This window comes from Mytilus californianus, unplaced genomic scaffold (genome assembly GCF_021869535.1).
Source record: "Mytilus californianus isolate M0D057914Y unplaced genomic scaffold, xbMytCali1.0.p SCAF_11, whole genome shotgun sequence".
Lineage (NCBI taxonomy): Eukaryota > Metazoa > Mollusca > Bivalvia > Mytilida > Mytilidae > Mytilus > Mytilus californianus.
In genome coordinates this window covers 22350051-22363154 of record NW_026262593.1, presented here as the reverse complement: position 1 = coordinate 22363154, position 13104 = coordinate 22350051, and the positions used below count along the sequence as shown (strand labels likewise).

At 32.0% G+C, this 13104-nt stretch overlaps 1 protein-coding gene across 1 annotated transcript in view; it reads left to right on the top strand.

The window, feature by feature from the left end:
• Nucleotides 1–13104, top strand: part of LOC127719738 (uncharacterized) — a 306242-nt gene that overhangs the window by 190071 nt on the left and 103067 nt on the right. Inside the window, exons 27-32 of the mRNA XM_052225973.1 lie at nt 1603–1764; nt 5171–5360; nt 5988–6227; nt 7249–7466; nt 10632–10737; nt 12533–12649. Of these exons, the coding sequence (XP_052081933.1) occupies nt 1603–1764; nt 5171–5360; nt 5988–6227; nt 7249–7466; nt 10632–10737; nt 12533–12649 (1033 nt within the window). The remainder of the gene's footprint in view (nt 1–1602; nt 1765–5170; nt 5361–5987; nt 6228–7248; nt 7467–10631; nt 10738–12532; nt 12650–13104) is intronic.

Genomic DNA, 13104 nt, shown 5'->3' with positions numbered 1-13104 from the left:
AAATATAAGTATGAAAGGAGATTTTGGGGTGTATGGCAATGAGACGGAAACACATTGTGGAAAACCTCGACAGACTTATAACACCACGTTGTTCAATTCATGACAGCTTTTTGTTTTTGTTTGTGTAGAGTTTTATTTCGCCTATGACAAAAGCCGCAGAATGTGAGACATTTGGATAACTATCCAGCGAATGTTGCGACAGCGTCAACTATTTGTAAAAAGCTTTAATTAGTTATCAAAGGTACAAGGCTTATAATTTTATAAGCCAGACGCGCGTTTCGTCTACGGAAGACTCATCAGTGACGCTCAGATCAAAATATTTATAAAGCCAAACAGGAACAATGTTGAAAGCAAAATTCCAAACAGTTGTGCCAAATACAGCTACGTTAATCTATGCCTGGGATAAGAAAATCCTTAGTATTTCGACAAATTCCTACTTTTGTAAACAGGAAATTTTAAACAATGACAAACTAATTGATATCCATATCAACACTGAAGTGCTGACTAGTGGGCTGGTGATGTCATATGTCCATATTGCTTGATCTCACTTTAATTGTTCAACATAGCTTGAAAAACTATAATGTTTTATTTATCATGTGAAATTTGCACTCATTGTTAGAAATAGGATAACCATAATTAGTGTCTGGTTCATCGCAAGGTCTACATCTCCGTCAGACATGGTTCACCTGACCTCATGCCTCATGTCATTGGTCACTGATAAAGGTTAAGTTTTCGTGGTTAGTTTCATATCTCAGATACTTTAAGCAATATGTCAACTATATTTGGTGTATGGAATGTTTGTAAATTGTACATGCCTGACTGTCAGGTTTCGTATGACCTTGACCTTTTTTATGGTTAATTGGTCATTGGTATTTTTTTTCATTTGGTCTAGTAGTCAGATAATTTAAGCAATCGAACCAATATATTTGGTGTATGAAATAATAGAAAGATGTAAATATTTTTCCGGAAGGTTTTATCTGACTATGACCTCATGTTCATAGTTCATTGGTCAATTTTAAGTTTTCATGGTTTTGTTGGTTCATCATATACTAAATATAAGTAATAGGTCAACAAATTTAAGCTACGATATGATTGCATGGTGGACATGTTGTCTGGCAGGGTTCATCTTTTCTTGACCTCATTTGTATGCTTCATTAATCCATTTTCAATTTTCTCTCACATTTGCTTACTCAAGTACTTTAATCTGTAAGCTTATAAAATCAATGTATGGTACAATTGTAAGGTGTTAATGAGTGTCGGCAGGGTTTATCTGAACTCAACCTTATTTACCTTGCTTATTGATAATGTTAAGTTTATATGATACTTGTAGTAAAACCTTTATGTCATAAAGTTTATATGATATTTGTAATAAAACCTTCATGTCATACACTTCCAACATAAATTTAATCGTTATAAATATAGCAGGTGAGTCATTTAGCTAAATCATTTTTTTGTTCATTCGTGTTTACTTTATTTCGTTAAAGATGAAACCAAAAAAACAACATATAATTTGTTACAAACATGAGACATAAATAACATCATGCACTATATAACAAGTGATTTTGGTGATCTTGCCAAAATTCTTTTACATAATATTTTCAGCTAATGGTGTCTTTTGCCCAGTTTTATGACCCAGATATTGAGGACATGACTGAAAAATATACTTTTGTTGATAAATATGAGTTTGCTATCACAGACAATTCTGTACAGGGAAAGATATACATGGTTTGGACCAAATTAGACTATACAGCAATTGGACATCAGGTAAAATTTAATGTCAATACCATTGTACCAAGTGAACACATAGGAATCATTGTGTTCCTCGTACATCATTTGTAGTGCTATTGTCCTCTAATATTTTAAGGAAATAAGATTTTGAGTATTGACCAACAACTCACCAACACAAATATAGTAAATATAAACATCTAGAGATTACTATACAGCCTTCAGTGATTAACATGACTAATACCAAAACAACAATCTAAGATCAAAATTCCCTAGAATTAGATATTATTCAATGGAATTTCATAGTTATTCAATATTTTTATCAATTATTTAAGGTATCCTTAATTCTAGATCAAACACGTGTGCTATTTTGAATTAAAAAAACAAAAAGAATATAGATCAAGTACGGTGCAGTCCAGTGTGTCCGCGCAACTAAGACTTCTGGCTCCGCTTGGGCTTGCTCATAAAACATATATTCGGATAATGTTTTTGTGAACAAATTCTAACATACTTTAGATTCACGAAAGCTTCTTTATGTATGACGTTACCCTTAATATTTTTTTTATATATGTGTCTCAAAATATAAAGATGTCCAGTGAGTTCGCGCATGCCTTCAAGAAATAGTTCATTCTGAATAAAAGAAAGATTTTACATCATTAAATGCTGTTCACTTAGTACCAGACAGACTACTTATGATGTGTCGCAAAAAATAACTAAATTTTGATAACTTTTACCATAAAATAAAACAATTTCAGTAAATGATGTCACAATTCTTTATTAACACATCAGTTTTGACAAAATGCGTAACATTTGAAATATCTCTTTTAAATCAACAAGAAACAACCAGTAACAAATGTCAAAATAAGAACACTTTAAACCATCAAAATGCTTTCATATTTAAGTACAAGAGGTTACACGTCTAAACACACTGCAGGCCAGAAACGTTCACTTTAAGACACTTTCTCCTTTTTATCACACAATTTAAGTGAACCTTCTCAATCATTTCCCATATTGAGCCCATTGCACTTCTAGATCTAAGCTGAACCCATCTGGCTGGCTCTTTCCACATATTATGCATGTTTGCGTTTCAACTGTTATTAGTTCAAAATATGAATAAGCCTCATTAAATGTCATTGTTTCCTCACGTCTACGCTCTTTCGCGGGATCTTTTCCCTTGTTTTTGTTTTCATTTGAGTTTATCTTTTTTTGTAACAACTTTTTAATTGGTCATTGCAGTAACTCGAGCTTTATCTTTGGCGTACGGGTTAATATATGCTTGTTTATTTGGAAAATTTTCTTCATTTATGGGAAATGTTTCAATTTTTTGCCTCAGTTTGACGTTCTCTTGATTTTTTTTCTACAAGCATCTGCCGGAATTTTTCAGCTCCAAAAGGATGAACAAAGGTTGATATATTGGGATTCGGCTTTAAGGCTTTAATGCTTCTTCTACTTTGCTTACTTTATTTCCAAACAAAACTTTAATTGATCTCATATCCATCCATTCCTTTCGTGTAAATATGATGGAAAGGACTGTGGCATTATGTATAGTGTGTGCTGGCCAGGATTTCTGTAGAACTTCTTCAGGGTTGTAAGGGAATATTCCACATATTATTTTCATGCATATGTTTTATGGAATTCAGAGTTGAGGCTCTTTTTGAATAGACTGAATACTGAGACATCTAATGGTTGTAACATTTGACTGCTATAGGGTGGAAGTACAAAGATGTGCACATCTGAAATCATTGCTGTTTTAATTATATCCATAGTGATGTGAGTTGCATGTCCATCATATAAAAGGATAAGAGGACGGTAAGTTACATGAACAAGACAATGGTTCTTGAAAAATTCTGAGAATATCGCAGTTGTCACCTCCCCATTTAGAGATTGTTGAATTTGGATCCTGATATTCCATAACTTACTTCTTTGTTAAGTGTTTGTCCTTTATAAATAATGTATGGTGGTATTAATTCATTCTATACTCTGAAAGACTAAAATATGAACATGTCAAAGTCTATTTATATAACATAGCGGATATGACGTAATGATCGATATTACCGGCTGCGCGGACAAAGGGGGTATCCATTGTATACAATTTATAAAAACATCCTCAAAACTGTAAACAAGGCTCTGCTATCTTTATGAGCTAAAATTCTAGAGGAAATTCCAATGTTAAAAGTCATAAATATTGGAGTAGCTCTCATTTTGTTTTGCACTTGTAATTAAGTTGTAGTTTAACATATATCTGGGTCTTTTTTTAAATTTCAACCAAATTCGTTTCCAAAATCTTGTTATAATTACCTTAGTAGCCCAGGAGAGTATAATGAGGGCCCTTTACTTCTTCTCCGTCCTGTCCTGGGGAAAAAAGGGGATATAAAATATCCAATCTGGTAAAGATACTGCTGATACTTGAGGGTGTACATGTTATTGTGGATTACCATAGCTGAAAATAAATATATGTCCTAAGTCAGGAGCCTGTTGATCAGCGGTTGTCGTTTGTTGGTATGGTTTCTAGATGTTTCTCGTTTCTCGTATTTTATATAGGTTAGACCATTTGTTTTCCTGCTTGAATGTTATTTCACTAGTCATTGTTGGGCCCTTTATAGCTTGCTTTTCGGTGTGAGCCAATGCTCCTCGTTCAAGGCCGTTCTTTGACCTATAATTGTTATCTTCTTATACGGCCTTACCTCACACCGAGCAGCTAGCTATAAACTTCCCCAAAATGACTAGCGTAAAACAATTCAAACAGGAAAATCAACGGTCTAATCTATATAAAAAAAACGAGAAACACTTATGACCCACATCAACAAACGACAACCACTGAACAATAGATTCCTAACATACGACAGGTGTCTTATGAAGAGTTGTCTCATTGGGAATCATACCACATTTTCTGTTTTATAAACAAATGAAGCGGGTTTAAACATTTTAACAGGCGCCAAACTTCACCCTTACCTGAAACAGTAGTATAACATTTAGTCAATACAACATAGAAAGACACATTATAAAATATCAATTGAAATGGCTTAACTCGATCTAAAAGAAATATTAACAAAATAAGTATAAATACAAGATGTAAAACAAGGTCAAAAAGACAATTTTAACCTGGGACAAAATGGCATTATAATTTTGTTGTAAGGAGTACGGAAATAGTTTTTTTACAAAATAAATTTGGTGTGAATTGTTCGAGAATTTATCGTAGTACTTAATATTTATCAAAGGTGAGACATATAAAAATAGTAAGACGAGAATAAATCGAAATAAGTAAACATTGAATAACAAAAATGTTTAATATCATATCCATACATTGTAATCAGTTGTATACCGAGTAAAAGTACATGCACACATTTATGGCAAAACTAAATTGATCTGAAAAATAATTTTATATAGTCCGAACTTATATTTTCATAAAATTAAATGTTAATTTTAGTTTCATTTTCAATTTCAGATTTCCTTTGAGTATGTTTTGAATGGTACAATGGATTTTTCTAGGTGTAAAAGATTTTCTATTAGAGGATACAACAAAGCCAAGCTGTACTCTACAGTGTCGACTGAAATAAAAGATTGTAGTGCATTTAACCCAATATTAATACAACCAAACATTGTAATAGATGCTGTAGGTGAACCGGATGCGACTGGTAAGCAGTTTCATGTATGTCTGTACAGCGCATTATCTTGCGTTTATCATGTTTATACCTAAACTAATACAAATGAAAACTAGTTAATGTCTATCTTATTCACTTCTGATACATACCAACAAAACACTGCCAGTTTGAGCCATCTTTATACATTTATAACGCTTCTGCATATGGCATGAATTTGCTCTTAGAACATAAATGGAGACAGATGGGAAGTCTTCTTTTATTCAAACTAGAACATACATGAACATTTTAAAGAAGATGGATAACTTAAATAAAGATACACCACTGTACGTTTGTTTCAACAATTTCTTTATAGACTCTCCTTACTGTTTAACACAATGCTAAATGTAAAGTTTTACATCGCGTATCAATGTTACATTGATACTGATTATTCAAGGAGAATTCATGGGAAACTTATGCTATTTTATACTTTGTGTATCATTTAAAAAAAATTTAGTTTAATCCAGCTTTGCATGTTTTTAAAAAGAAAAAATCTAATTTTGAAACGTTAAATTCATGAAAGATATTCTTTATAATCTATTTTTAAGAGCAAGTTATTATCAAGGTGTGTTGGTTAACCAGGCCTGTCTGTTCTTGAAACTAAAACCACATATATTATTTCAGCTGGAATTGGTAGACCTGTCTTTCTTGAGCAAAATGCATTGTGGACAGAAGCAGATAGAGATTACACCCCGTACAAAAATGTAATATCAGCTGTGTGGCCAACCTTACGGCATAAAAATTATGACTATGCCATTATAGAAGTCAGGGAAGTTGATGTGACTACATACTATCGTCAAGTAAATCAGTTACAATTGAAGATACCATGTGACCATCCAGATAGAATAAAATGTGGACATACAGGTAGAACATTATCTGCTCAATTATCAAACACGGTTTGAATTTCATTATAGTTTTATCTGGCTCTTTTAAAGCTTCCATTATATTAACTTCATTAATGAAAGGTTTTTCATAGTTCTGAGGGAGCAATCCAATATTTAGGTGGACTGATTTGCCATTGAGAGTAGTGCTATAATTATTCATATCTGCTATTAATTTGTATGAGAACACGTTATCAACCATTTTATATCCATACACCTCTGTATTCAAAAAGAAGGACCAAAGAAGCGACTGCTTACATAACGTAGAAATTGTTTGTTTCAAAGTTGAACTCATTAAATTAAGATGCAGCAAATCGTAGCTTTGCTTGATTTAAAATTGTCACGTTTTGATGATAATTTTTTTCTTCATTTGGTAATGAATCGATTTACAATAAAGTTTATTTGTATTATATAGTACTGAATGTATAATATGACGAGCATTGTGGCTATACGGGTTAAAATTGTTAGGTTGTTTTTTTTTGAAATTTTTCAAGATTCGCCTATTTATTATATTACAAAACCTAGATGCATATTTAGTTCCGTGCATCCTTATCAATATAGCGTAAATGAGTTGGATTTATTACCCTTGAATTGCATCAGTTAGTAAAAATCTCCTTGAAAAGTTAAAAATTATAAATATTTCAAGTAAACGACGATTTCAAAGAGAGGGGCGAAAGATACCAGAGGGACAGTCAAACTCATAGATTGAAAATAAACTGACAACGCCATAGCTAAAAAATAAAAAGACAAACAGACAAATAATAGAACACAAGACACAACATAGAAAACTATAGACTAAGCAACACGAACCCCACCAAAAAATGGGGGTGATCTCAGGTGCTCTGGACGGGTAAGCAGCAACACTATGCTAAAATATTTATGAACTACCTTAAAAAATTAATTGACTACAAAAATTGCGAGCATGCGTATATTAGTATTTTGATTTGGAACAACAAGGGAAGCTTTTATAGTACACATGATAAATTCTGAATATTTTCCTTTAGGAAATGGGTTCATGAATGTAGAGTTCACGAACAATGAGTTATTGCACGGCACTCGTTACACTGTATGTGTTCATGCTGATGCTACAAAGATCCAACATGAAACCTGGATAGAGGACTTGTCAGAGATTAACGAATGTAGCGATGGAATAATTGTAGACTTGACACCACCTGTAGCAGGCAGATTGTGGATTGGTACAAATCTAGGTCAGATTTATCAGGTACATGATATATCAGAGTCTGTTTGTGCCTCAGCCGTAACCGAGGGGGGCATTAGGTTTTACCCTTGTCCGTCTGTACGTCCGTCCTACCGTCCTTCCGTCCGTACTTGCCAACATTGGTTTTCCTACATGTACATGTACTCTAACTTATGTTTTCCTCAACCAAATCTAATGAAATTTATACATAATGCTTATAACCACAAAACACAAGAACCAAATTGAATTTTGGTGGCGTCACTTTTATCATTCTAAAGATATGTCCCTTTACAAAAGGAAAAATTGCTGAATTTTTCGTTTTCATTCACTAACTTTTGTTTGCGTCAACTTATACATGATGCTAATAACCACAAAACACAGATCCAGTTTGAATTTTGGTGCCGAATTATGTCCTTTTTCAAATAGCTGAATTTTTTGTTTTCATTCTCTTACTTTAGTTTTCCTCAACCAAATGTTATGAACCTTATACACAATGCATATAACCACAATACACAGATCAAGTATAAATTTTGGTGGCGTCACTTTTACCGTTCTAGAACATGTAGAATTATGCACCTTAACAAATGGGAAAATTACTGAATTTTTCGTTTCTGTTTTGTAACTTCAGTTTACATCAACCAAATGTTATGAAATTTATACACAATATCTATTATCACAAATATCAGATCAAGTACGAACTTGAGTAGCGCCACTTTTACCGTTCTTGAGTTATGTCATTTATAACGTTGTATGCAAGCGGTAGTATCATCTGTGTCACATTGACAAATTCCCCATTTTTTTATTAAATAGTTTAGGACTTAAACATGATTGTTCTGGATGTATGACCTCTACCAGAATCTGTAAAAATAGGTTTGATTAGAATATTTATCTTTGTAATATTCCTTAGAAGGAATTTACGTTTAATTGTATATAGCAATAATATTAATAGAGACTATCAACAAATATTTTCAGGGATGTGACAAGCTGTTTCTAAATGTCACTCTTAAGGGCTTAAAATAGCAATTAATGTGTTCAAATATTGGTAATCTGTTGATGATTGTTATATTTTAGTGAAACTTTTTCTCTCTTTGTATGTTAACAGAACTACTAAATAATTCTAATAAAAAACAGTTTCTGTGAGTTGTATTGTCTTCTTAGTACAATATTATAGTCTAAAAATGTGTCAATTACTAATCATGTGTAACCAAAAATGTCACATAAGGCATTTTAGAGAATTTTTGTGCTTATTAGGATCACATTCACCATAATAAGCAGATATTTTTTAAGACACCAAAGACGTATAAACTACAGAAAGTTGATTACTTTTTCCAGTGATATTTTGACTATTTGCGCTTTTTCATTCATTTCTGTTTTTATATCGCTCCTCATGCACGTAACCTTTAATAGGTCAACCAGAAAAATTACACTGTGGCGCACTTAATGACTAACAATGATTTTAGGAAACGAATTACTATAAGCTATGTACAGCTTGTTTCCGAATCCTATTTTGATTATGTATTTTGTATGATGATATATTTGTAATGATGACGAATAAATATGTTTAAGGTAGATGGGGTGTCAAAATTATAATCCATAGAATTTTTTAATAATTTGCCAAAATGTAGTTTATTTCATGCTTTTAAAAAAAAAATAATAAAAAGAATGGGTCACGGGGCTTATTTTCACGCTACAGGTTGTGCAAAATTGACAGATTTTGTATAGATTATGCATGGAAAACCCAATTTTCTGCCATAAAACGAAAACTACACCATAGAATTTTGAGATAAAATATGAGAAGATAGCTCTAATAGTATGCTTTCAGATAAGAAAACGTAAAAATGGGGTCACGGGACCCGTTTTCTTGCTACATAATAAAATAGGTAAATTCCTAACACATTCTATTGTAAAAGTAACTTTATCTGAATTATCTGCCCTTACATTTGAGTTGCCTCCCCTTATGTGGCAAAGTTGGAAAAAATAGAATCAAACAAAAGTATTCTGTTTTTGTGTAAAATACAACCATAAATATGATAAAATATGTCATTTTCTCTATTGAAATGAAAATTCTTACACATGAATTACCTACTACTCTCAAAATTTGCACCTTTTATTAAAGATCTAGACCGATTGTTTTCTTGTATTTCAAAATCCAAGATGGAGGAAGACACCCTATCTACCTTAAACTAATAATGATTTTTTTTAACCATGTTTTAGTTGGATTTTTTTCTGTATAGTTGTTTATATGAAAATAATAAAACGTGTAAAAATTTCTAATAATTCCAAAACTGCTGACATTGTTTTCATTTTTTAAATTTAGCTTACTCAATTTAAGCATGTTTTTCGAACAGCGGTATACTACTGTTGCCTTTATTTATTTGGTATATCTTTGTAAAAGTGAGTCTGATAAGCCATAAAAACGTAAGCTAATCAAGTGTTGCTTGACACAGTTATAAGGCTTTTTTTTAGAAACAAGCTTACAAGCTGCAATGTTTCGATTATGCAAAAATCAGATGTCAAAAGTAAGTTAAAAAGGTTTTGTGTTTTAATTACAACAAATTTACAAGTTTTATAATAGCTTGCTAAAACCTCATTTATAGTTATAATCAAATTATTCAATGGTAGGAGATAAATTACTGTATAAAAAAATTAAAAGAGATGAAGTTATCGACTCAAATATAGGGCGACGGAATGAAATTACAAATTGATAAAAATTATCATTCTAATATCAAATTGGCAAATTTAATTTAAAAAAATACCTGCAAGCATACATAGTAAAGTAATACATATCAAATCATTTTTGTTTTTATGCCAGCGACATTTCTGTGGTGAAACCGAGATATATTAATCTTAGATTACTTTGTTTTTGGACAACTAAGATTGTGATGAAGGCCATATGATATAGGTGGTTGACGCAACATTTGAATCATTTACTCAAAACAACTTTTCATTTGTATAGTAGTTTTCTTGTTTAAAGTAAGTATGACGAATGTCAATTGACTTTTGTTATGCTCTCAACATGTGATTTTACAGCCATTATGCAGGTGTCACTTTCATTTTTGTTCATTTTGGTTAATTTATAAGCTTTTGTATTGAAATGTCGGACGTTATCATCAAAATCATCAGCACAGTTTTGAAGGTTAAGGTATACATACTTTTTTGTTATTACATTGAAACATTGTTAAATTACAGACTACCACTACCAACTTGTATGTAAACTGGGATGGATTCCGTGATGTAGAAGAATATGGAGTAGGGCCTCATTCTACTGGTATTAAAGAATATATATTGGGTATTGGTAAGTGAGAGAAGTAAAAACGGTGCAAGATCTCAGATATCTATAACTAGCTATTAGTTAGCATCAGATTTAAGTCTGTGATTGGATCACAATTATCCGTGATTTGTTTGAAAAGTTCATATTCAAGTGCCTGTTTGAGTGTTCCATTGTGGTTTGAATTCTGTTTTCATTTTCTATATGTATGTTTAAAACTGTGCGTATTGCTATGTGTTTCTTTATTCTACATTGGCTAGAGGTATTGGAGGAGGGTTGAGATCTCACAAAACACGTTTAACCCCGCCGCATTTTTGCGCCGGGCCCAAGTCAGGAGCCTCTGGCCTTTGTTAGTTTTGTATGTTTTTTAATTAAATGTATTCATTTATATGTTTTGGAGTTTAGTGTGACGTCCATTTTCACTGAACTAGTACACAATTTTATTTAGGGGCCAGCTGAGGACCACCTCCGGATGCGGGATTTTCTCGCTGCGTTGAAGACCCATTGGTGGCCTTCAGCTGGTGTCTGCTCTTTGGTCGGGTTGTTGTCTCTTTGTCATATTCCCAATTTCCTTTCTCAATTTTAATAGTTAAGATTTTAGTTCATTTATATAATTTTAAGTTTAAAGAAATTCTATGTACAGGATTTATTTGTGTTTATACAGCTTTTATCTAGAAGAAAATCCCTACATGGTTAGAAAGTATATTATAATTACACCATTACAACTCAATCCCAATTTTATATTCTATTTTTAGAAATTAATTTGTGATGAAATAAACGTAAAAAATATGTTACTTTTTGTGGCCTTGATACATTCGTGTGACGCACAGTTCATAATTCTATTGTGAAGTACTGTCGTAAATTCATGGAAGGTATTCGTTGTTATTTTGTGATTTACATGTTGTAATGTACTATTATATTTTCATTATGTATTTCTCTGTCCTGAGTGTTCTTCCATTTATTTGTACTGAATTCCTGTTATGTAATATTGTCATTTCAGTAGTATTTGTAACATTGCCATATAAGCGGGAGGTTTGGTTAGCCATAAAACCTAGTTCAACCCACCATTTTTTCTTAAAATGTCCTGTACAGGAATATTGCAGTTGTAATCAGATAGTCTGTTTCTATGTGTGTTGGTGTTTGTTTTTAAAGCAGTTCGTTGTTTCTGCAATTCTTATAGTTGATGTGTTTTCCTCGGTTTTGGTTTGTGATCCGGATTTGTTTTCGCTTAATCGATTTATGACAATTGAACAGCGGTATACTATATATTTCATATCATATTAGGTCACTAGCACACTGTGTAACTTTTACTATTGATAGATTGTATACATATAAGGACGTTTTTATAAATAAGTGACAACTCTACGACAGATCAATCAATTGGAACACAAGTGAAGGTGATACACGACTGAAAACAAAATTTAAATTCATAACTACTCTTAATATCAGCACAACAATGTTAAATCTTCAAATTTGCGGAAACAAATTTTCTTCATCCCTCGCCGTGATTCGAACTCATGATATTGATTTGAGTGTTTGAGTGTTGGACACAGTGCAGGAAATGTTGTCTTGATATCTCAATAGCATGAGTTCGAACCCACGCAAGGTACGAACAAATATTTACAGATTTAAATAAGTACATTTAAACAAGTGACAATTTTGTTAACAAATTGCACTTTAATATTTTGTTGTTACAAATACTATTAGCACTATTTTTTGGTTTTAAAATGCTAAATTTGTATAATTTATAAGATTACGAAAGGCTTTAAAGACTTAAATTTTCGCCAAACAATATTCAGTTTGTATAATATATAATTTTCAGGCACAACTCCAGGTGGAAATGATGTCCATGCCTTTGAGAATATCGGAATAGTACAACATAAAGCTTTACCAAATCTTAACCTGCAGAATGGATACAAGTATTATGCAACATTGAAAGGTATAAAGCAAGATGTTTGAATCTTATTTTCATTTTTTCAATATTGCACCTGTTTAGTCGTTAGTAGAGGTATATGAATTTATTGACCTTAGAAACCAGTATTGCATGAGGTAATATGTCAAGATACCTAAATTCATTTTAGGGCATAAAATAAAGTAGCATTAACAGATAATAAAGCATTGCAATAAAAATATACATACGAATTTCACATTAGATATAGTTTCAAAAATCAAATGAGTTGCATCAATTAAAAAGCAAGAATGCTGTTAATTGAATCAGGTAAAATCTAATGTGGTCATAGATCTTTAGGCAAAATGACTAGTTGGATATCTATCAATAACAAGTTAGAAAAAAGTCGCAGTGTTTATGATAATGGTGTGAAACTCCTAGGAAAATTCAAAACCGAAAGTCCCTAATCGAATGGCAAAATCAAAAGCTCAAACACATCAAACGAA